The sequence below is a fragment of the Balaenoptera acutorostrata genome, chromosome 14 (assembly GCF_949987535.1).
Source record: "Balaenoptera acutorostrata chromosome 14, mBalAcu1.1, whole genome shotgun sequence".
NCBI classification, from domain to species: Eukaryota; Metazoa; Chordata; class Mammalia; order Artiodactyla; family Balaenopteridae; genus Balaenoptera; species Balaenoptera acutorostrata.
Genome location: NC_080077.1, coordinates 40078525 through 40103397, shown reverse-complemented (window position 1 = coordinate 40103397; position 24873 = coordinate 40078525). Strand labels below are relative to the sequence as shown.

The 24873-nt window shown below is 35.8% G+C and overlaps 2 protein-coding genes across 3 annotated transcripts in view; one reads left to right on the top strand and one right to left on the bottom strand.

Moving 5' to 3' along the window:
- HSF2 (heat shock transcription factor 2) overlaps positions 1-19780 on the top strand; it is a 38744-nt gene extending 18964 nt beyond the window's left edge. The window contains exons 5-13 of one of the 2 annotated variants that reach the window (XM_057527971.1): positions 189-264; positions 3553-3614; positions 4522-4609; positions 6126-6274; positions 7006-7245; positions 7900-8005; positions 13101-13154; positions 15891-15972; positions 16410-19780. In XM_057527971.1, coding sequence (XP_057383954.1) covers positions 189-264; positions 3553-3614; positions 4522-4609; positions 6126-6274; positions 7006-7245; positions 7900-8005; positions 13101-13154; positions 15891-15972; positions 16410-16702 — 1150 coding nt within the window. In that variant the 3' untranslated portion in view covers positions 16703-19780. The remainder of the gene's footprint in view (positions 1-188; positions 265-3552; positions 3615-4521; positions 4610-6125; positions 6275-7005; positions 7246-7899; positions 8006-13100; positions 13155-15890; positions 15973-16409) is intronic. The other variant, XM_057527972.1, reaches the window with a different exon arrangement.
- A 2366-nt stretch (positions 19781-22146) lies between these two features.
- The window catches only part of SERINC1 (serine incorporator 1), a 32887-nt gene continuing 30160 nt past the window's right edge, over positions 22147-24873 (bottom strand). The window contains exon 10 of the mRNA XM_007190777.3: positions 22147-23749. Coding sequence (XP_007190839.1) covers positions 23614-23749 — 136 coding nt within the window. The 3' untranslated portion in view covers positions 22147-23613. The remainder of the gene's footprint in view (positions 23750-24873) is intronic.

Here is a 24873-nt window from a genome sequence, read left to right as displayed (position 1 = left end):
GGAAGGAAGGATTCTGGAGTTGTGTCAGGGTTAGTTGCCAGTCTGTGTAATTGAACCAAAGTTTTCCTAGTCTCATAAAGATATATAGTAAAAACTAGTTCAAGTCTGGTATTCTTAATTAAAGATATTGAGGTCTGGCTTGTCTGACTGAATTTTTTTATTTTTATTTTTCATAAATGATAACATAGTGAGAATGAGTCCCTTTGGAAGGAGGTGTCAGAATTACGAGCAAAACATGCACAACAGCAACAAGTTATTCGAAAGGTAAGCTTTTTTCTCTGTGACTGTAATCTGCATTTGTTTAATGAGTACCATTTGTGACCCCCCCAGAAATCTCTATTCAGTAGTCAGTGATTGATCTTAGTTTCTTATGTATTGGGCACACAGAAGTAAAACTATGAAATCAAACAAATTAAGCCAAGTGTTACATATTCTTTGTAATAAAAAAAATTTCTTATTAGCTAAATGTAGTCATTCCATACCTCCAGATAATGTTTCGTTAACTTTTAGTAAAATATTTTTGCCTGATATAACAACTTTATTATACTTCATTCTTGGTAGTATAATCAATATACTACCAATTTCTTAACATTTTATATAAAAGACATAGCTTTACTGTGTGGGATTTTTTTTTTTTTTGTCTTACTATTTTTTATTCTAAAAGGCATAGATATGGTCTTGGAAGATAAATGACTAATATTTTCAAGTCAGTCGATCAAATTATGTGTTCAAAAAAATGAGTTATAAGTGTATGCCACTATTAGTATGTGCAGAAAAGCAGTTAATGTAGTGTTGTAAAATAAATCCTAGATTTTAGTATATAAGCTGAAAATTACTGGGGGAACAGAAAATCTCTCTGCTGCAATTGTGTCCTTGTGGTTTAATCTTCTCATATCAGCTTTCATATGTTAATAAGAGGTGAAACATAAAAGTAATTAAGGCAGCTATTTTTTGCTCATGAGTAAACTGGACTAAGTTTAAGCAACAGGTTTTATGGGGGCAGGGAGGGTGGGAGAGCTTCAGTTTGTTCCTAGTCAGAGGCCGTTAGCTAAAAATAGTGTTATGACTGAAAGGATATGGGTGTAGTGGAGCAGGCTTAGAACACAGAGATGAATGGTAGCTGTAGCCTTTGGCCCATAGTCAAAACAGATATACTGATTTTTAAAAATAAGTATGCAAGTGAAGGTTGAATGTAGGATTCAACTTTAAGTGTTTAGTCCAAGTACATGTATTTTTAAAACTTCCATAGTCGATTCCAACTTGAAGCCCTGTTTAAGAATACCTGATTTTAACTGATAGGTTTACCTTAACCTGTGCTTTATTTTTTAAATCTGTTTATCTTTTTCAGAAAACAATGTTATGGTTAAATATCAACTCACAGTACTCCATAATTTGTTGGGGTTTTTTTCTTGAAAGCAAGGATAGTTGGTAAAATACTTATTTAACATTTCAGTTTTTCATGAAAGCTAACATTCTTTCTGCTCAAATTTGAGTTTGAATCTATGTGTTTTAGTGGGGTTAGGGAGTTTACATAATGCATGATGACAGGCGATAATTTTTTCTCTATTCCTGGAATTTGTTTCTAACTCTACCATTTACTGTTTGGCCTTGGATTAATTGGAATAATATATGGGAGGTGTCTGTTATAGAACTTGTCAGCTAAAGAAGTCCAGTGATGTAAATGTTAAATGCCTCATCTTCTCCTTCAGGAAACGAACTCTAAAACATAATGCCAAAGTGTCAAAAGAGACCTGAAATACACAGCAAATTTCAGGAGAAATTTAGCCAGAGATTCATGTTCTTGTAAATTCAGCCAACTAATGTTTTAAGAATTTTCCCTAACACTTTTTTATAAATTAAAAAAAGTAATTGGACTATTTCATAGATACCTTTAAGGTTAAATGTTGTCTTTTCATCAGCTGTCAGCATTTTCTTTTGAATAAGCAATTTAGTGGCTAACCTCCTTTTCATAGACTCTAATGCTGTCTAACTATTCAACTAAAATGTCTATATTTTTCTCCATGGCAAAGTTAATACTGATTGTAAGGCAAACCATTTAGTAGCCTCGTTTGGAGGAGAATGTACAATATTAAAGCTATACAATGTGTATTTTCAATGGACAGTTCTCTGTTTTAATTACGTAATTATATTTCATAAAGGTTGTACAAGGAACTCTTCTGCAGAGTCTAAATTGTCATCAGTCACTTGGCCTTTATTCATAACATCTCAGTGATATACTGCTGCTTTTTTTTTAAATAAATTTTTTAAAAAAATATTTATTTATCTTGGGCTGCCTCGGGTCTTCATTGCTGCATGCGGGCTTTCTCTGGTTGTGGCGAGTGGGGGCCACTGTTTGTTGTGGTGCGCAGGCTTCTCATTGCGGTGGCTTCTCTTGTTGCGGAGCACGGGCTCTAGGCGCGCAGGCTTCAGTAATTGTGGCACGTGGGCTCAGTAGTTGTGGCTCGTGGGCTCTAGAGCGCAGGCTCAGTAGTTGCAGCGCACAGGCTTAGTTGCTCCGCGGCATGTGGGATCTTCCCGGACCAGGGCTCAAACCTGTGTCCCCTGCATTGGCAGGCGTATTCTTAATCACTGCGCCACCAGGGAAGCCCCTATACTGCTTTTAATAGTTTACCTTTTTAACTCCTTTAGGCAGTATAATTTCAAGGCATACCCTAAACCAGTGGTTCTCACATTCACATCAGTATCACCTGGAGGTCTTGCTAAACAACACATGTTGCTGGACCTCATCCTCAGTATTTAAGATTCAGCAATTCTGGAGTGAGGCAGAGAATTTGCATGTCTAAAAAGCTCCTAGGCCAGTGCTGCTGGTCCATGGACCACACTTTAAGAAACACTATCATAAAATATGAAGGATTGTTTGCATGTCTTGATCTGTTTAATAGTCTTTTTCTAAATTTAATCAGACTTTGAAGATTAAATCAGCTTCCTGTGATTGTCAGCAGGAAGCTTTGACAGATGTTCAGTGTCTCAATAATAATTTTTCTAGAGTTAGCCAATAAACTTTTTCTAACTTGAAAATATTAAGATCTATTCTGAGAGAGTTGGCAGTTTCTTTTGCCTCTAATTGTATTACCTGGTATAAGAAAAATATCTGTCAAACATCAGTTTTCTTTTCTGCATCATAATCTTCTTGAAAGAATTTTAAGTAAAAATAGGGATCTGTATCCAGGCATGCTTGGTACTTATCATCAAGACAAATAATTGAACTGAATATTTGATAGATAAATAGATGGATGGGTGGGTAGGAAGCTAGATATATAGATAGATATATGGGTAGATGGATGTCCTAGGTACCTCTATATCTTAGGTAGCAGCAACTTTATCACAGGTTGTTCTTCTGCCTGGATGCTGGTATATTTCTTTAAATATCATTGTAAGATGCATCCAAATTTAAAATGTTAATATGTGAGAAATTATGTGACTTAGAATAGAGGACATACAGTACCTGAATTAATTTTATAAGACTTGTAATATAGACTAAAGAATTAAGAATCTGTGATGGAGTATTTCTTATTTATATTTTCCTTTTAGATTGTCCAGTTTATTGTTACGTTGGTTCAGAATAACCAGCTTGTGAGTTTAAAACGCAAAAGGTAAGATTTTATGATAATACATTTTGACCTATCTATAGACAACCAGACATGTTAGAATTTAATCATGAATGGTCTACATTTGCTGAGTTATATGCGTGTTGTCCCAGATGAACAGTCCTCCCTTGTTAAATTATACTTCTAACATTTCAAGAGTGGTGGTGTTTCCTACTATTGTCATCTTGCTGTTTTTGAGAGATTAGGATAGCCTAAATGGTCGTTTTACATACATACGGTTTATAAAGAGTTCATCTTCCATTCACATTAGCAAATTATTGTAGCATTAGAAGGCCTCAGTGAGAGAAACTCTTAAAAAGAGGATGCATGCTGAAAAAAGCATAAAAAATTTTTTGATATCTCATGTTTAATCCACTCACAAGGGTCTTTAAAAACCTGTACATTGGCCATGAGTTGTGATACCCATAAATGTCAGTAACTACCTTTGTCACAATTAAAACATAAGGAAAACAGTGGACAAAGGAATAAGTAGAAGGAGAAAAAGATTATCTTGTAAGGCAAAGGATTTTAGCAGAGCTTGGTTATACTTACAGCTTATTCTGTAGAATTAACTCTACTTCCACTGAGTCTTTGTGATATTACCTACTTTTTACTATGTAAGTACCATAAAGAGTTATATAGTTCAGTCAGCAATGAAGTAGATTTGGGGAGAGTAATTTATAGCGTTTATTATAACAAAGATAACACAGAAGAATGGAGAAATAAAAGCCGTAGATACACTCATCCCCCATACCCCTCCAAAGAGGTAATCGTTTTTAAGAGTTTCTTGTGTACTGAAATTTTTTATTCATTATTAAAATGAGTGTGTTTATATGTGGCTAAATTATTAGAAGCAATTTAAACTCCATGTATGTTTGCTCACTGAACTTCATGTATATCTTCTGATTTTCAGACCGCTACTTCTAAACACTAATGGAGCTCAAAAGAAGAATTTGTTTCAGCACATAGTAAAAGAACCAGCTGATAATCACCATCATAAAGTAATTTTTAAAATTCTGTTTTATATTTATTATCTCAAACTAAATTTTATTACAGCAGTATGTCATGCATTTGAAAAAGTTTAGTGAATAATCTAACTGTTCATCCTCCAGCTTTTAAAAATCATGACATTTTTTATCATTTGCTTTAGATTATTTTAAGAAATAAACTATTACAAATATAGTTGTCTCAGTTGCCTGTTCCCAAGTTCATTTTTCTCTCCCTCTCCAGTCTCCCCTGTCACCCAGAGATAAATCACTATCTTGAATTAGTATATATCATTCCCATGGCTATTTGATGTGTGAATCCATGAACAATATTTGGTATTATTTTGCATATGTCTAAGCTTTTTATAGATGATATTATTTTGTACATATCATTTTGCAGTGTGGCTTCTTTCACTTGGTCTTGCTTTTGAGATTTATTAAACATAGAGATTTAGTTGATCTTTACTATATGAGATTAATTGAATATTATGATAATGTAATTATGCACTTGTCCATTGGTTATTTTGTTTCCAACTTTTATTACAAATGTGTACAGACCTAGACTCTTTTACTGTAGCAATTTCAAAAAAAATATTTTTGTTTACCTTCATTTTTTCACAAGCTCTCTGGATAAATTGTCAAACTTATACCCAGTGGCAATTAGTTGAGTCCAGACTTCTTTTAATACCTGATTATCATTGTTACTTTCAAATCTTAGAATTCTAAATACTGCTTTAGATTTATTATTAAAGTATTGAGATTTTTGTTCTCAGGCAAGTCAGAGTTAACCTGACATCTGGTTCCTCTTCCCACTGTTTAAATAATCAAGCATACCTGTTTTTAGGATTGAAGACTCATGTAAATGGGTGAAGATTTCTTAATTTATCTTGATTTACATCTTTTGCCTCTGTAATATCTAGAGTTGAAATTGATAGAATTTTCTATTATAATAATGACTTTAGTTTGCTTTGGAGAATTGAATGTTTTTTTATTAGTGTATCCATAGTCTGAATATAGCTGTAGCTGAATTAAGAAAAATAATAATTGCTAAAATGCCAGACTGACATTTAGCTGTGGAATAGTTGAAGTGTTTATTTCCCCCTATTAAAGAAACCATTTAATGAGTAAGAATAAAACATGGCGTCAAACAGAGTAGCTTAAGATGAAATAATCCCCATCAGCCCAGTGGCCATCTGGTTATGTTTGAGATTTCTGATGAAGTCCTAAGACTTTTTTACTCTTTGGGTATAAAAAATACTTTAAAATTTGAAGATCTTTTCATAGAAACATTCTGAGGCATGTCATCTTTAAAGTCCCTTACAGTAAAAGAAATAGTTAAGTAGCATGCAGATAATACATCTCATACCTCTGTTAATACCAATTTAGTGTATTAAGTCCCATAAGGGCAGAAAACATATCTGTTTTGCTTACCATTGTATCTCAGTGCCCAGGTAACATTTTTTAAATGGTATGTTGTTTGGTAGTCAAAATAATTTCATTTTTTTGATATATTTGCTACCTGATTTTTTAGGTTCCCCACAGTAGGACTGAAGGTTTAAAGCCAAGGGAGCGGATTTCAGACGATATCATTATTTATGACGTTACTGATGATAATGCAGATGAAGAAAATATCCCAGTTATTCCAGAAACTAATGAGGATGTTATATCTGATCCCTCCAAGTAAGGAGATTGTGAAATAAAATTTTTGAAAATATTACTCTTTTTTTTTTTTTTTTTTTTAATTTATTTTATTTATGGCTGTGTTGGGTCTTCGTTTCTGTGCGAGGGCTTTCTCCAGTTGCGGCGAGCGGGGGCCACTCTTCATCGCAGTGCGCTGACCTCTCACTATCGTGGCCTCTCTTGTTGCGGAGCACAGGCTCCAGACGCGCAGGCTCAGTAGTTGTGGCTACGGGCCCAGCTGCTCTGCGGCATGTGGGATCTTCCCAGACCAGGGCTCGAACCCGTGTCCCCTGCGTTGGCAGGCAGATTCTCAACCACTGCGCCACCAGGGAAGCCCCCAAAATATTACTCTTTTTTTATCAGAGATCTAAATTTAAAACTACTTTATTCTTTGATAAACTTATATCTGACTCATATTTTAATTATTGAACTGAAAAATTAAGCCAAATTATTCAAGCACATAACCGCCCTCCCTCCAGCAAAAAGACTCCCAGCAAAAAGTCATGAGAATTAATTCTTACTTTTAAAGTTTGGAGTTAAAGACCTTTAATTGATTCTTTGTGGTCTTATATTGTATGAAGTATCAATATTTTTCATTAAACTACACACCCAAGAAAAGCCTTTTGACAGGTGGTTTTGGGAGAGAGTTTCCATGGAGAGTGACTGGATAGGGTGAATTTATTGGATTAGTCTGAGAATGTAATTGGTTTTTTCTCATATTGCTGATCTAGCTGTAGCCAGTACCCTGATATTGTCATTGTTGAAGATGACAATGAAGATGAATATGCACCTGTCATTCAGAGTGGAGACCAGAGTGGACCAGCCAGAGAATCCCTAAGTTCAGGCAGTGATGGCACCAGCCCTCTCATGTCTAGTGCCGTCCAGCTAAATGGCTCGTCTAGTCTGACCACAGAAGATCCTGTGACCATGATGGATTCCATTTTAAATGATAACATCAATCTTTTGGGAAAGTGAGTCTCATCTAAAGGTTGTCTAAATTTATTTGCTTTCTTTGTTTACTTCACATGTTCTTTTTCTCTTTGAATGATTTTCCTTTCAGGTTATGAACCTATGTAGTCAACCTTTCTGTTCTGGTTAGTGCTGAGCTCTGCAAATGGTATTTTGAGAAAGATTTAATTATCCCAAGAGCAGTCTTGGGATTTTCTTGTCAATTCCTCAGATTTCTGTAATGAAATACTTCTTTTTGAATGTCTTAAAAGTGTGTGTGAGTGTGTGTATTTGTGTTTTTATCAGGACTGTGGAATAATACAATCTCTATGAAGGAACTTATTTTATAGCAAAAGAAAACTAGAAGTTAGTAGCAATAACCAGTAGTAAGAGGTTAAACATTTTATAATTCATAGTATAGAGGAAAAAGATAAATCAGACTGGGTTATTGCAGAACCTTTTTTCTTTAAATACTGAAGTTTTGTATAAAGTCTTTGGGTTCTCAATTAACCAAGTTTTTTTGAATCCTAAATACTGAATAGGATCTCTTAAGGTTAAGAATTGGTAAGGATTCAGCAATTGCTAGGAATATTTTGCCTAGCTAGACTGCAGTGTGATTTTAAACATAAAAGCAAAGAAACCTAATATTTGATTTTTTTAAAATCTTTTTTCCTTAGGGTTGAGCTGTTGGATTATCTTGACAGTATTGATTGCAGTTTAGAGGACTTCCAAGCCATGCTGTCAGGAAGACAGTTTAGCATAGACCCAGATCTCCTGGTCGATGTAGGTACTTTGAATATTCTTTGTTGTACCGGCAGTTTGTGTATTTATGTATAGTATTTATAAATCAATGCATCATATTCTTGAATTCTACACTGTTTTTGCAGTTTATTTTTTTAATTGAATGGTTTTGTTTATTAGAATGAACAGATGGGTTCAGGACAGTGAAGGAGGGTGATCACTATTCGTCTCTGAGTAGAAGTTCAGTTAATCCCTGTGTAACAACATATCAACTCTGTTCAACAGTACTATTAAATCCAGGTCTTGTCTGGACTTGTTGCTGTGTTATGTTTTGCTCTAGAGTAAATTGTCATTGAATAGAAATCAGTGGAAATAGTATAAATAATTAGCCAGGAAACAGCATGGAGGCACTTCCTAATACTTTGGGAATTAATGTTTTTCAGTCAAATGTATTATATGGTATTATATTTAAAAAATTTTTGTATTGAGTCCTAAGATTCCCCTATTCCAGTCCTCACCACCACCTATATGAACTTGATTCCTATGTTGTCTGGACTTTGAATCCTTGTCTGTCATTTCTGGTACTAACCTTGCTCTCTTTTCTCTTGTTCCTACCACTCCTCTCTCTCTTACCTAAAGCTTTCTATGTGGCCTGGTCTCATCCAGATGAATCTTGTTCTTTCCCCTATTTCCATTTCCTGTTGTGAACATTTTCTGTTGTGTTCTTTTTCTTGAAAAGTTTTGTTGTTCTTTGTTTTGCATTTTTTTCCTTAAAATACAGCTTCTCTCACATCAGAAGATTCTACAGTTTGTCAGTGTCACATGACTTATTTTTCCTAAATCATCAGTGCCTCACAGGATGGATTTCACCTTCTTTGAAGATTTCCTTTCCATGTTACTCTCTTAAATGAATTCAACATCCATGTTAATGACCTATTTGGACTTGTTTAACAGTAACTTGACAGCCCTTCTTGATTCTATCAGTCTTTGTCCCCAATCTGAATCTAGAGACCTTTTAGAATATCTCTCCCTTAGATCACTAAGAAGGAAATAAAATCCTGTAATTCTGACTCTCTACAAATCCCCACAGTCTTCAAGTAGGTCATTTTAATTTAACTTTGGAACAGTTATCACATTCTTTTGTCCTCACGACCTTATCCAGCCAACACTTCCCTATTCACAGAGCATAATTCACCATGCCCTGGTACTCTCATCAGCTGTGGAATCTCATATCCTTTCTTCTTAGAGGAAGTACTTCCTTTTTAAAGCCAGTTTGTACACCTGCCCCCCGCCTCTCTGTTTTTCTCTATCTTTGATCTTTTCCAACTGCCTTCAGTGGGTACAGATCATCTCCATTTTGATGTGTTGCTCTGCTCATTTACCATTCTGCTCCTCTAATCCTTTCACTACAAAACTGTAGAAATGAGTGGCTGTATTCATTACTTTTTTTTTTTCCACTCTATATTTCTTTTGAAACCCTGGATTGTCTTGCTTATTTACTCGAAGCCTGTGCTGTCTTGGTATATCCACTGTAAGTAGCCTGCAGCTTTTTTTTTTTTTTCTTTTTTCTTCCTCCAAATTAAGCCACTGGGCTAGTGGAAGAAGGTTTGTTTTGAATCAGACAGATTTGGGTTCCATTTTTGGCTCATGTTACTTACTAGCTAAGTTATTAATCTTGGGAAAGTTAACCTCTCTTGCTCTGTTTCCCCATCTGTTAAATATGGCTGATGCCTGACATGAAGGGCTTTTGTAAGGATTATAAGTAATTAACACTATTACTATTTAACACTATTGATTTTCTACTACAGAACTTTTCCTGGTGATTTTAAAGGCACTGGACCTCTTTGTTCTCTTCCTATCTCCCTAACCATTCTGTTTCCTCTAAGAGCTTTTCTTTTTCTTGCTGTCTTCTACTTGTGGATATTCCCCAAGGTACCCAGTCTTTTATCCTGTTTTTGCCTGCCTCTCTTCTTTTTTCTATCCTGCCTCTCTGGAGGGATTTTGGCTTGTAGGATTGCTCTCAAATGTATATTTCCAGCTCTTAATATTTTTTAAAGTAACCTTTGCTTGAATTCTAATTCCATGCCTTTGGGATCATCAGTTAGATCTTGCCTTAAATTATTTGTGTTTAACACCAAACCTTTGTTTATTTTCTAAACTAGCTACCTTTTTAAGTTTTATTTTCTGTAGTGGTATCAGACTTCTGTTTACCCACACAAGATAGTAATCACAGTAATCTTGGTTTCTTTATCTCCTTGTTCACCAAGCCTGTGTATTTCCCAAAATAACATTCACAACCCATCCCTACTTTCTATTGGGTTGGCCAGAAAGTGCCTTCGGTTTTTAAGTAAAAATAAGACAATTTTTCATTTTCACCAAGAACTTTATTGAACAACATATATTCACCGTTTTGTTCCACTACCTTCTGCCATTTTTCATACACCTTCGTAATTCCATCTTCCCAAAACTTTTTATCTTTTTGAGCAAAGAATTACTCCAGGTACCTTTTACAGTCTTCCAGGGAATTGAATATTTTTCCATTAAGAGAATTCTGTAAAGATCAAAGTAAATGGAAATCTGAAGGTACAATATCTGGTGAATATGGCTGATGAATCCAAACTTCCCAGCCAAGCTGTAACAGTTTTTGCCTGGATATCAAAGAAACATGTGGTCTTGCATTATCCTGATGGAAAGATTATGAATTTTCTGTTGACTAATTCCGGATGCTTTTCATTTAATATATGTGGAACCCAAACTTCTAAGCGATTTATATATGTATTAACATAACAAACTTCATAGTGACTTTCAGTGCTCAATTTGAATATTTTGAATATGTCAGCTATCTGCCGCATGGTATAATGTTGCTTGTTCTAATTAATGTCTCGATTTGATCGCTATCAACTTCAACTGGTCTACCCAACCGTGGAGCATGGTCCAGCGAGAAATCTCCACGAAACTTTGCAAACTACTTTTGACACGTTCAGTCAGTCACAGCACCTTCTCCATACACTGCACAAATCTTTTTGTGCATTTCAGTTGCGTTTTTACCTTTCCTGAAATAGTGAAGCATAATATGCTGAAGATGTTGCTTTTTTTCTTCCCTCTTCAATATTAAAATGACTACATAAAAATTCACCAATTTTAATTTTTTTTTTAAATACACGCTGATATGACAGCTGTCACAATACAGTCTAGCAAGATTGTTTCAAATGAAGTTAAAGACAACTAAGTGCTACTAGAGCCATCTTACAGAAAAACCAAACGAACTTCTGGGCCAACCCAATATTTTCACTGTTGCCTCTCTCATCTAAGACCTTTATTGTTTATTGTTTCATCCTTGAATTATGGGGTATTGTCATAAATAAAAAATCTACCCATAGGTTGCCTTGTTCTCTGAGATGGCAAAGATGGTAAGAACATGTGGGAGTCTTAAGTATGCTGAGAAGCTCATGGGTTCTTGCTGCAGAGTTCAGTGCAAGTGACCCAGTGTGGAATCAGTAGGAGAGACTTGACCTTAGAATTCAACCGTGTCAGCTCCTCATACATGATCTATTTTCCGACTTCAGACCATGTGTCTGCTGGGACTGCATGAAGGTATCCCTGAGTCAGTGGGTAGAGGGATTGGGGCAAAGAAGGAGTGAGGAGTTTATACTGCTGGTCCTCCTCAGATGCCACTCTCATTAGGGACAAAATCTGGTCAGACCTCTGAGGCAAGTACAAGCTGAACTGGTAGAGATTGGCAGTGATGTATAGTTACCTGCTCTTAAGAAACTGAGTCCCTTCCTCTTCATGGATCAGTAGGTGGTATGAAAGGAGGAAAAGTTAATGAAAGGAAGAGCTGGGGATATTTTTAGGGCTACAATGAATGTGGAACTTGAAGGAGAGGAATCAGTGTTTAGAGAGGGTGGAGGAGCCTCTCTGCATTTCATTCTATCCTGCAAACCATTTGGTGTGCTCATTCTCTTAAAATGCTTTAGTCAGTATATTTCATTACTCAGGCCACTCCCAAGTCTCTTATTGCTGACAGAATGTCCTGTCCATTCACTGGCCTTGCCTTACCTTTTGAACCTTATGTATACAACTTACTATTCAACTCAGAACTTCTGCATTATTTGGACTTGTCATCTTATGTGTAGAACTTACCTCACAAGCATTTCTTCCTCTCTGTTGTTGCTAATGCTGTAACAATGTACTCCTTCATCCTCTCCTTTCTAAGTCCTAACCATTCTCCAGGAACTACATGTCACATAGTTTTATCAAGACTTTTTGTTTCCTCTGAGGGACGGGGTGTGTGTGTGTGTGTTTGTCTGTTTTCCTTTCTCTTAGCTCCTTAGTACTTTTGAGCCCCACCATCCATTATTATTGTAATACTGGATTGTATCTGATCATATGTTGCTATTTGATGTTGTTCTTATTTTGCCTTTTAGATTGTAAGCTCCTGGAGAGCAGGAATAGTGTCTTCATCTTGTATTCTTCATGATGTCAATTATTTCTTAGATGCTCAATAAATCCCTGTGGACTGGATGACTTTGAAGCTTATGACATAAACAAAAGTTATGTTTGTGAAGTGGCTGGTCTGAGGAGTGCAGTAAGCAGTAGGCAGTGGTCTTTGCATTCATGGCTTCCCTTGCTAGGTGAGGTGAAAAGAACCAACACGGAGTTAAGCCATTTGGTCAGAGGGCTCTACTTGAGGTGTAATTTAGGAACCACTGTCATAGAGCAGATTCTAGAAATGTATCACATAATTAGCAGGTCGTCAGTGAAGGCTCTTGTCAGGGCAAGGGACTCAGCCTTGGGTGCCATTTAAGGCCAGAGGCTTTTAGGGAGGAAAAAATAAAGGAAATGAAGGAGAGGGGAGGTGGGGAAAACCACCATTTGTCTCAAGTGATTTACCTTACTACTTTATAGAATAGAAATTCTTAAAACAGCTAATGCATGGGCTAGCTTGCTCTGCTTTTGTTCGTTTTTCTTTCCGCTTTCCTGCTTTTCTCTTCCAAACTTGTTTTACTATATGGAAACTTCCTAGTGCAGGAGCTACATCTCTTCACCCAACATGGCTGTATAAAAATTTTGAACACACAGTTAATTTTTTAAAAATATTTTTTAAACTTATCATCTTTCTTGTTTGGTCTTTCAGCTTTTCACTAGTTCTGTGCAGATGAATCCCACAGATTACATCAATAATACAAAAGTAAGTTTTAATTTGTGTTGCTCAGGACCCGTAGCTGTAAGAATTTGAAAAAAGTCCTAGTAAGTAGAGAGCAGTATCACTCCCAGTTACAAAAAACATTTTATATTCTTACCTAGTACATGTGATCAAGATAATAAAATTCTAGATGAAAAGTTAGCTTTTGGTTATGGGGTGAATCATTGCCCAGTTCTTCTGTGCCTTGTGCTATTAAGTACCAGTGTGAAATCAGCCCTCAATGTGCTGGGAGATAAACTGACTAAATTTGGCATATTCAGGTATATCACTGAAAAAAATTATTAAAATATGATTTCTTCATGTTCTGTGTCTTCATTTTACATTCTTATTCCATCTATAAATAACTTCTCAGCATTTTTTATTGAAAATTTAAGGGTACCCATATTTTAAAATAAGTTCCTTCATTTTATTAGCATACAGTAAAAGCACAGGGATTTATACTATTTGTAGGTAAGGTGAGTTGAAACAGTGAAGTATGGATTTTGGACTTTTTTTTTAAGTAATTGTTTTATTTTCTTAAATGTATAGTACCTGCAGTTAGGATTAGCAGATGTTAACAAATTCTTTAGAACTGGTTTTTAATGAGTAATAAGAACAATGTGAAGTTGTTAGAGCAGACATTTAGAAATCATTGTTTCATTGTGTAGCTTATTGTCTTGAATAGGTATATACTTCATTTATCTTGTATTTATACCAAATTGTTCTGTAATCCCTGTTTTTCGTTGAATGAAAAGGTACATCGGGTCCCCTGAAATCTGTACAAATTCTAGATTAGTGGAATCAAAATTTAATTTTTATTCGTGTTCTTTATAGTAAAAAATGAACACATATTAAATAAATATGAGGTATTAGAGTGAGGAGGTGGAATTTTTCTGACCATTGTCATGTGTGAGGATGGCCTGACCACATTTTCTACATTTTCAAAGTTATAGCCTGGGTAACTTAAAGTTGAAGGAATTTGTGAATTTTTGAACTAGAAGGTTGATTATACATTCAGTATTTGGATGATTTATATCAGGGGTTGTCATACTTTTTCTTTGAAGACTAAATATTTTTGGTTTTGCATGAAGCCAGGTGTTCTCTGTCACAACTAGTCAACTGCAATTGTAGTGCAAAAGCAGCCGTAGACAATACATAAAAGAATGAGTATGGCTGTGCTTCTGTAAAACTTTACTTTCAGAAACAGACAGGATGCTGAATTTGGCATTTGGACTATAGTTTGGCTAGGTTTATATTATAAGAATCTGTGGACCACGTCAGTACTGTGTTTCAGTAAATATATTATTGAATGTTAGACCTTAAGTTGAATAAACCCATATCATGCATTCATTTAGTGAATGTGCTGTACTGTTTGTTTATTGTTAGACATTGAGTTGTTCTCTATTCTTGAATCATCTCCTGTTCCCAAAAGCTTTTAGAAATAGCAGTTAAACATCAAGTTTACATATTGCTCTATAGTACTATAGAAAAATTAAAATTGAGAGTGATTTTTTTATCATAGTTTTAGAATCTAGATTGTTTTTAAATAATTGACACATCAGCTGTCATTCCCTTGCTCATGACAGGTATTATGTGACATGTATTACAGCACTCTTTACTAATGAGTCAGGATGCCTTATACTCCTCACTATAGCAGTCTAAGTGGTCACTACTAATAAGCAACAATTTGTATGGGAGATGAAACCCATTTGTCATCCTGGTTCTCATATGCTTTAGAATAACAACAGTGGCATCCTTGGAAAATACCTATTTTAGGAAGTAGAAAAATACAGAAGGTATTATTTCATTAATGTTTATTTATTGTGAATGCTAAATGAGAAATATTTTAATGTAAATTTTTGGGGAAGTCTAAGTAGTTTTTATTATGTCTTGGAGTCATTATTATCTATGAAGCCTGGAAACTTGTACTGCTTAATTTTGTGATGAATATCAGGGAAATTATAGGAATTAGTATGTTTGTTACATCATATATAATTTACAAGCATGCAGATATCTGGGACTCACAGCTATTCAGGAAAAATTGTGAACCTCAGCACCTCAGTTTGAACATCGTTGAAAAGAGCACTGAAGACCTTAACATTTAAAGATTAATCCCCTTACAATCAGATGTAAGGAGAGAAGACAGTGGTTGAAAGAAGCAATTTAAATGACAGAAAAGAATTGAAAGAGCCAAAAAAGGAAATGAAGAAACACCACCTCAATTTTGAGGCTTCCAAATATAGGGATAAATAGTTTGAAGGATGTTATCCTGAGTTACTGTAAACATGTTCACTTATGCTAAATATTCTGTTTGTGAGTGAAAAGAAATGTGTAATACGTTTTAAATCAAAGCTGTTTAAAATGAATTTAATTGTTTAAAGAATTATCTCTTCATTAGCAATTAGAAACTAGCCATCTTTGATTCATTACCATCTTCTACTCTTGTCAAATTCTGTCTGTTCTACTGTTGAAATGCTCCCTCCTTTTTGTACTTAGTGTCATCCTAGTTTAGGTTCTTTGTTTCATCCACCTGATGACAGCAGTAGTTTTCTTAGCCAGTTTCATTACCTCTACTCAAATCTCTTTCTCTCCCTAGTTCATCTTTCCTGATGCTCCCCTTTCCCATATATTTCAGAGAATGTACCAATATTCTTATACTGTACCAGTTTTTAATTTTTTGCTATTTTTCAGGAACATATAAAATGTGAGACAAGTATTTTTATATTATTTTTTCTCTTTTAGTCTGAGAATAAAGGATTAGAAACCAAGAGCAATGTAGTTCAGCCAGTTTCAGAAGAGGGAAGAAAATCTAAACCCAAAACAGGTAGGTATAAATGTAGTATTAGTTTTTTTAAATAAAGATTTCTATGTAGAAACTGGGGGCCAAGGAAGGTTTTGCCATGCTTAACAATTGAACACAGATTTGTATTAGTCTGAGTTCTATGCATAACGTATCAAGGTTCCAGCATATAAAGGAAATTGAATTGGTGTATTAATAGTTCTTAAAGATTGTCATTTTTTCCCCCCTGTTTAACTTCAGGAGAACTGAAAGAACCCTCAGTTCTTAATTATTGAATAAAAGTATACATTTTCTGACTTGTACATTTTTAAATTTACTGACACAAAGTGTGATATTTCTTGTTTGGCTATATAAGGGTAATGATTGCCGCATATGCACATCTGCTTCTGTTTTTTCCACCATATAGCTTGAACTCTATATAAGCTGGTGATAAAAGACCAGTCTTCTTATCTTTGTTATAGATAAGCAGCTTATACAGTACACTGCCTTTCCACTTCTTGCATTCCTCGATGGGAGCCCTGCTTCTACTGTTGAACAGGGGAGTACAGCATCATCAGAAGTTATGTCCTCTGTAGATAAACCCATAGAAGTTGATGAGCTTCTGGACAGCAGCTTGGACCCAGAACCAACCCAAAGTAAGCTTGTTCGCCTGGAGCCATTGACTGAAGCTGAAGCTAGTGAAGCCACACTGTTTTATTTATGTGAACTTGCTCCTGCACCTCTGGATAGTGATATGCCACTTTTAGATAGCTAAATCCCCAAGAAGTGGACTCTACGTGTATATATTCATCAAAATGATGAACTATTTATTTTAAAGTATCATTTGGTACTTTTTTTTTTGTAAATTGCTTTTTTCGTTTAATCAGATACTGTGGAATCAAAAGCACCTTTTGCTTTTCTCACTAACCACACACTCTTGCAAAGCTTTCAGATGTTACTCAGCTACGTAGGTACATAAGATTTGATGCGTTAAATCACAGTATTGGCATATCTTTAAGTTGGATTCAAATGGCCATTTTTCTCCAATTACAGCAAATTGGATTTGTTTTTTACATGTATGTTCATTAACCCCAGTTAAACTTTTTGTTTGTTTGTTTTACTTGTTGATGCTGTCTTGTTTGCATTGAGTGTAAGTCACTATAACTAATGGTAGAACTCCTAAAGCTTCCTCTGTTCCAGTTGCTTTTATTAAGTATTTTTCACTTGGCTTCTTTATAAAACTGGGAACATAAAGTGCCTGTATCTTGTAAAACTTCATTTGTCTCTCTTGGTTCAGAGAAGTTCATTCATGTTCAACAGGAAAGGCAACATATACTTGAGTGCTTGCTGTCTGATGCAGTTGCAGCTCCATATACATAGAAGAAGGGGATGGGATGGTGTCAGCCCATCCACTCACTGGACTAGTTTTCAGTAAAAGTTTTCTGGTTTGTTTGTGGTTTTTTGAAGCATACTATTTAGTAAAATAAATATAATGAATGTTGCTTACTAGTGTCTGTTATGTGTCTTCTTTGGAGGTGACATCCATGTGACAGTTTTTCCTTTTCATAGGAAGTAGACAGACTTAAACTGTAAACTTTATCTGTTGTCCATTATTCTTAATATGAGTCATACCAAGATTTTTGTGCCTCATCTCAGAGGATAGACTGTGTATTGCAACAAGGAAGAAATACAATGCCTCCAAATTTAAAAATTATGCTGGCTTGCTTTCTATGTTGCTATTAAAGAACTGAGAAAAGTATGCTTCCAATTGTCCCAAATTAGGTAAAGAACATTATCACTGGATGCCAAGGGCCTATAATTTTTGCCCTGAGAGAAGATAAGAGAAACAGTTAAATCACTTCTTTCCTTTGGAACACTTGCTCAGAAGAATTAGAGAGACTTAATGCAAGGCCAGGGCACTATCACTTGAAGAATTGTACCTTCAAGCAGAGGACTGAAAGCACTGAGCTAGCATCTGAATATTTTATAGGGCTGCTTGATGAGGAATTGCAAAGATGGCCTTCCTGTTGGTTATAGTCTCTCAGTATCTTGGAACTTCTCTTACTGTCATGTAAAATTTCAAATAAAGCGTAGCACAGAGGGATAAGAAACCCTTCCTTAGCAGATCCTAAAATACTTGGCTCTGACAATGGGATCTTGGTGAACTAATTTAAGAACCCAGAACAGTTTTCTGCCTAAGCTTTAGAGGTCACTTTCTTAGAGATTGTTAAGGTGCGAAGAGCTTAGAGACTGAGGAGAAGAGAGCTTCAGAGACTTTTTCTTTTTCGCTTCCTTTCCTCACTGTGGGATATGATTAAGTTTCTTCTCCTTTGGGGATAACTTGAGAAGTATTTAAAAAATAATTTTGAAAACCTTATACCTCCTAGTACTTTTTAAGGTGACATTTAAATTTTTTCATCTTAAGTATTCGGGAAGAATTTAGGATATTGTTAATACTGCCATTTTAAAAAATAGTTGTTATGTGCTTTTAAATGTATCTGAAAGAATCTAAATGCCATAGTGATTTGATGTTCTTCATCATCCATTCCACTTCCTCCAAAGAGTTTTATCCTACTTTTATTATGCGTGACAGTCATACATTGAAAATAATTGTTGCACTTCTCTGCAACTAAATTTGAAATTGCGTCCTGTAACCTTAAGATTCTAAGCATTAAAGTTTGTCTCCGATTATAAATACACAGTTGATCAAAACAGTATAAACGTATGTGGCAGAGACTGTTAACTGATTGCTGAACCATTTCCTATCATGCAGTTAGATTATTTCCACCTTTGTAAACAGGGTAGCTATGTAATTGAATTCTAATAAATCAGGAAAAGTGATGTTCAGAACTTGCAGGTCTGGTCTGTGAACATCTCCCCCATGCAACCCTCCTCACCTTTTTACCCGTCTACTAGCTTGATGCAGAGGAGTATGTGGCTTCCAAGTATACACACGAGAAGGAAGAAACCTGGCTTCCTGAATCTCCGCTTAGAGAGCCACCCATCAATCTTGGATATTCATTTAGACTTCAGGTGGGGTGGGGGGAGACAAACCTTCATTATGTTCTGCCTCTGAATTTTGGGGGACTGATCTGTTAGAGATTTTAGTGTTCACTAACAGAATATAGTCCAAATTTTGATGAACTGTTAAACATACAAAGTAAAATTTTACCAGAAATACATCTTTTTGTGGGGTGCACAGATCTCAGGGATCTTTTTTCCCCCAAATGTTTTATTATCTGGGGGTAAGTTTGTATCAATATAATAAGAGCATCATTTTTTTTTGTTTCTATAAAGTCCTAAGAAACTTTTATAATACAAAAAAGAGAATAGAAGGGATTTTGTTACAGCAGTGTCACTCAATTATTTGAAGTCCTTCAGAATTCACTAAGTATTTTAAAATTTATTAGCTAGTAATTTCATTAGATCATCCTGATTCAATTTCATTGAAAGAAAAGAAATAAAAATCACCTCAGGATTTTTTAAACCAGTGTCGTTCTCTTACCAATATTTAAAATTGTCTCTACTTCTGTGTTGAGCAATTTTATCCAAAGTGCCTTGGTATTAAGATTCAGAATGAATTAAGAGGTATTATATATCCTCTGTCAAATGTGAAAAGAGTAATTGTTCAGAGGGATGATGCCTTGTCCTGAGGCATCTTTTCAGGCACATCAACTTTAGGAAAATGTACGCATGGAAATTGAAGATCTGGAAACTGATTCCTTTAACAGTAACCTAACTTGTGTTTACAGCAGAGTCTGTGTGCTGTTTGGAAAACAAATAGCATAGTATGAATACTTTAGAGGGTACCCCTCATCTTCATCCCGCCTCCAAGCTTCTTTTGCCTCAGTGGGATACAAGTAGGCCCATAGGAGAGCCTGTGACTTAGAGCTAAGTGTTCTTTTAGGGTGTGTCACTGTGTGTTTCATAGGGATGGTATATACTCAGGAACTTAAGAGGCCGAAGTGTGAGAACAAAAGGTCCACAGACTGGGAAAATGACACATGGTGAACATACATAAAATGCTACATTTGACAATTAGAGCCTAATTGAAATACCAAGCATACATGAAATATTTTGAGAATCAGTTGCATATTAGGCCGTAAAGCAAGTCAAATTTCAGGGAATTGGTTTCAAACAGACTAACTACAATACAAATAAGCTAGACCTTGACAATTTTGAGGCATACTGGCATATTTTGTAGTGCCCCTCAATTTGGGTTTACCTGATGCTTCTTCCCATTAGACTGGGATTATGAGTTTTGGGAAAGATCATAGAAGTGAAGTGCCACTTTCAACACATGAAAGGTAAATGCTATCATCAACCTGATTTTTCACTGCTGATATTAACCTTGACTTACTAAATTGAGCCCAGAGCTGCTGTAATACCTCGTGCAGTCTCAAAACCAACCCAAGCAGCCCAGTCAGCCTCTGTAATTTGTACACACACACACACACACACACACACACATACCCTATTGGTCTGTCTCTCTGGAACAGGACAGTACTAAAAAGGGTGTAACAATGGCCAAATAGTGACAAGTTGTCTATTTAGGTCTTCTGCCCATTTTTTGATTGGGTTTTTCTTTTTTAATATTAAGCTGTATGAGCTGTTTGTATATTTTGGAAATTAATCCCATGTCAGTAGCATCATTTGCAAATAGTTTCTCCCATTCTGCAGTTTGTCTTTTGTTTATGGTTTCCTTTGCTGTGCAAAAGCTTTTAAGTTTAATTAGGTCACATTCATTTACTTTTATTTCCATTACTCTAGGAGACGGGTCCAAAAAAAAAGTGCTGCAATTTATGTCAGAGTGTTTTGCCTATGTTTTTCCTCTAGGAGTTTTATAGTATCCGGTCTTACATTAGGTCTTTAATCCATTTTATTTTTGTATATGGTATTAAACAATGTTCTAATTTCATTCTTTTACATGTAGCTGTCCAGTTTTCCCAGCACCACTTACTGAAGACTGTCTTTTCTCCATTGTATATTCTTGCCTTTGTCATAGATTGTCCACAAGTGTATGGGTTTATTTCCAGGCTTTCTATCCTGTTCCATTGATCTATGTGTTTTTTTGTCCCAGTGCCATTACTGCTTTGATTACTGTAGCTTTGTAGTATAGTCTGAAATCAGGGAACGTGATTCCTCCAGCTCCAGTTTTCTTTTCCAAGATTGTTTTGGCTATTTGGGGCTTTTTGTGTTTCCATACAAATTAATTTTTTTGTTCCAGTTCTGTGAAGAATGCCATTGGCAATTTGATAGGGATTGCATTGAATCTGTAGGTTGCTGTGGGTAGTATGGTCATTTTAATACTGAGTCTTCCAAGCCAAAAATATGGTATATCTTTCCATCTGTTTGTGTTGTCTTCAGTTTCCCTCATCTGCATCTTAAGTTTTCAGAGTACAGGTCTTTTGCCTCCGTAGGTAGGTTTATTTCTAGGTATTTTATTCTTTTTGATGTGAAGGTAAATGAGGTAAATGGGATTTTTTTTTTTTTTTTTTTTTAGTCTTAGCAGAAGTTTTATTTATTTATTTATGGCTGTGTTGGGTCTTCATTTCTGTGCGAGTGTTTTCTATAGTTGCGGCAAGCGGGGGCCTCTCACTATCGCGGCCTCTCTTGTTGCGGAGCACAGGCTCCAGACGCGCAGGCTCAGTAGCTGTGGCTCACGGGCCCAGTTGCTCCATGGCATGTGGGATCCTCCCAGACTAGGGCCCGAACCCGTGTGCCCTGCATTGGCAGGCAGACTCCCAACCGTCGCGCCACCAGGGAAGCCCCGGGATTGTTTCTTTAATTTCTCTTCCTGGTATTTCATTGTTATGGAATAGAGCATTTTATTATTATTTTTTTTAATACTATCTATCTTAATTGTCAGAGAAAAAAGCATCAGTTGGCCACTCAGGGAAAAAATGCCTGGAGGACACAGCAAGTGTAGAATATCTATCAATCAATCAAATGAATTAAAAATATTCTCCAAACTTAACTGGTCTCCCTCCTGAAGGTTCTTTAGGAGAACACCACTTGAATTACCTTTGAGATCCACTCAGGAGTTTCTTACAGAGGACCAAAAGGGTGAATTATCTCCTTAAAAACAATTCAGTTTTTCAGTACAGAAAATGGTCAGTTAACCCTTAGTGTCACGTTCTTTAATACACACGAAGAATGTAGATCTGAATATTGTACTACCTAAATTCGAACTGCTAAAGAATTAATACTCCACACACCTTCTCTGAATTCATTTATTTAAAGATAGAACACAGCCATTTGAAATGAACACAATATCAACACAGGTGGGAAATTAAATTGTTACACTTCATTCACATTAATAAATATCTTAAAAGAAGCAAATGTAGATTTTAAGATTCATTAAGACACTAATGACACAAGTAACTAAGAGTTTCTACCTACGTTAACACTGATACTGCTTGATTTTCAGGTTGAAAGATTATAATAACCTATATATTTCAATTGGATGGCAGCAAATACAAAAGCATCTTTTGAACTGTATAGTAGACTGTAAGCAGGAGTTTACTCTACAGCAGTCCATCATTCTCCTGGCCTGTCTGTGTGTAGAAGGCATGCTGGACACCAGCAACTCACATCACATAAATTATCCACCACTCACAAGGTGTAAAATCTATTATGCATATATTTGAATAGTAATTATTTTTGAATGCCAGAAAGAATGCCAGTTTTTTTGACAGACTTGGGATTTCCCAGCTTTGCCACTGATTAGCTGTGTTTAAGCCTATGCTTCAGTTTCTTCATTTTTTAAATGAGAAAACTAAGTTAGACTTTGTCTACTGAAGCCTATTTTGCAGTTTCTTCCTGTTCTGTCAAAAGTTTATCAACTCTGATTTTCAAAACGAAATTTCCAAGTGATTTTCAGCCTCCTTCTAACCCATGATTATCCTTTTCAAGACCTTTGTCTAAATCCTTCAGAGTTCCTAACCACTCCACTGAACCCACTGAACACATTTTAACACATCTGCATGTGTTTATAATGACCAAAACAAAGTTCACTATGTAAGTAAGGAAGGCCATCCCTACCCAGGAATCATTACAAACCAACTTGGGTATTCAATTTAGTACCCACCACCAGCAATCTTTCTTTGAAAGCTCTGTGTCTCAATCTCCACCATAAGCTACACTGTTGTCAATCAAACACTCCATACCTGTGTAAGTTCCTTCTCTTCATATCAAGGGAAAAATCTGAAAAGATTTTTTAGAAAACTGGCATTTAACTGACTTGTTTATACAATTTTAGGATAGCCATGTTCTTTGCAGTATCCTGTAGGGCAAGGCATCAAATATTTCAGAAGGCAGCCATACATTTCTTTTCGTATTTTTCTAAAACAGCTTAAGTTCTAACAATTTAAAAATCAAACTGTCAAGCAGTTTTGTTTTTATTCTTTTCACAGGTACTGAGCAAAGGATAAACCTAACAATGTCCACTTCTCCTAACTTACCACCACCAACATACTCAAAACTCTGCTTCAATCTAAAACACCTATCAATGTGCTTGGCAAGACTATAATGAATAAAATGGCAAGCGGTAAAATCTAATTCATGCCAGAACACTGGAGAAGTTACATGGGAAGCACACATATACGCAACTTTACGAAAGTTGGGAATACTGTTAATTTCAAATAAGTGATGATCAAAGTGAGACTTTCATGCCAGAAGTCCCGTTCAGTCAAAATCACGATTTGTAAGAACAAGTGGTGCCACCAGTGTCCAAACATACAGCACAATGCCAATCCAACTAGAAGAGATTTTCACCCAGACAGCCGTCCACTGACTTTTCATCTCACGAGAAGGCTCATACCTAAAATTTAAGGAAAACAAAAAGGGGAGAGAGGTTGGAATATCGGTCATCAAGCCATCAGGCTTCATTACTTCAGAAATATTCTTTGTAAATAATTTGTGATAACAGATACACAGTTGCTGGACTAATCTGTTGCCTTCCTTTTCCACACCACTTTGATAGCTAATGTGAAGATAAAAAAAAATCAATTTCCTTTAAAGGAGTAGAGGACATAGGCCTCTGAAATAGCTCTTTTAGATAATACTCAGAGAATATCTTTTTCTGGCTCACTAATTACGAGATAGAGAAATGGGAGTGTGACCTCTAGATAAATAAGACATTATAACATAAAGACTTAGCAATTCTAAACTGTATAAAGAATATAATCTGGGGCTTCCCTGGTGGTGCAGTGGTTGAGAATCTGCCTGCCAATGCAGGGGACACGGGTTCGAGCCCTGGTCTGGGAAGATCCCACATGCCACAGAGCAACTGGGCCCGTGAGCCACGACTGCTGAGCCTGTGCGTCTGGAGCCTGTGCTCCGCAACAGGAGAGGCCGAGACACTGAGAGGTCTGTGCATCGCGATGAGGAGTGGCCCCGCTTGCCACAACTAGAGAAAGCCCTCGCACAGAAACGAAGACCCAGCACAGCCATAAATAAATAAATAAATAAGAATATAATCTGTTCAGAGTGTATATGGGAACCCCTTCCACCTTCTCAGATTTAAGAAACTGGGAAGGAAATACATCCCGAAGTTAGCTGACTTTTATGTTGATGAAACATACCAAAAATATTTTTCATCTAATCTTAACGTTTACTATTAACCTGACAGCCAAAGCTGTGAATTACTGAGAACTATTTGGGTTCTTATACCTTAAGAAGCTGCAGTGTAGGAATTTTTAAGTATATGTATTTTTCAATAATAAATGCTGGTAGAGGCTGCTCTCAAAGAAAGAAAGCAAAGAATAATCTTTTCTCTACATGTTTTGCTGGTATTCAAAGCCCTCTTACAAACTGTTAAGGATATTATGCATTAAAAATTATTAAAAATAGAACTGCCCTAACCATATAGTTCAACTTGAATCTTAAATCTTTCAGTAATCCTTTGGACAAAATCGTAATTTTTTTTTAAAATTTATTTATTTA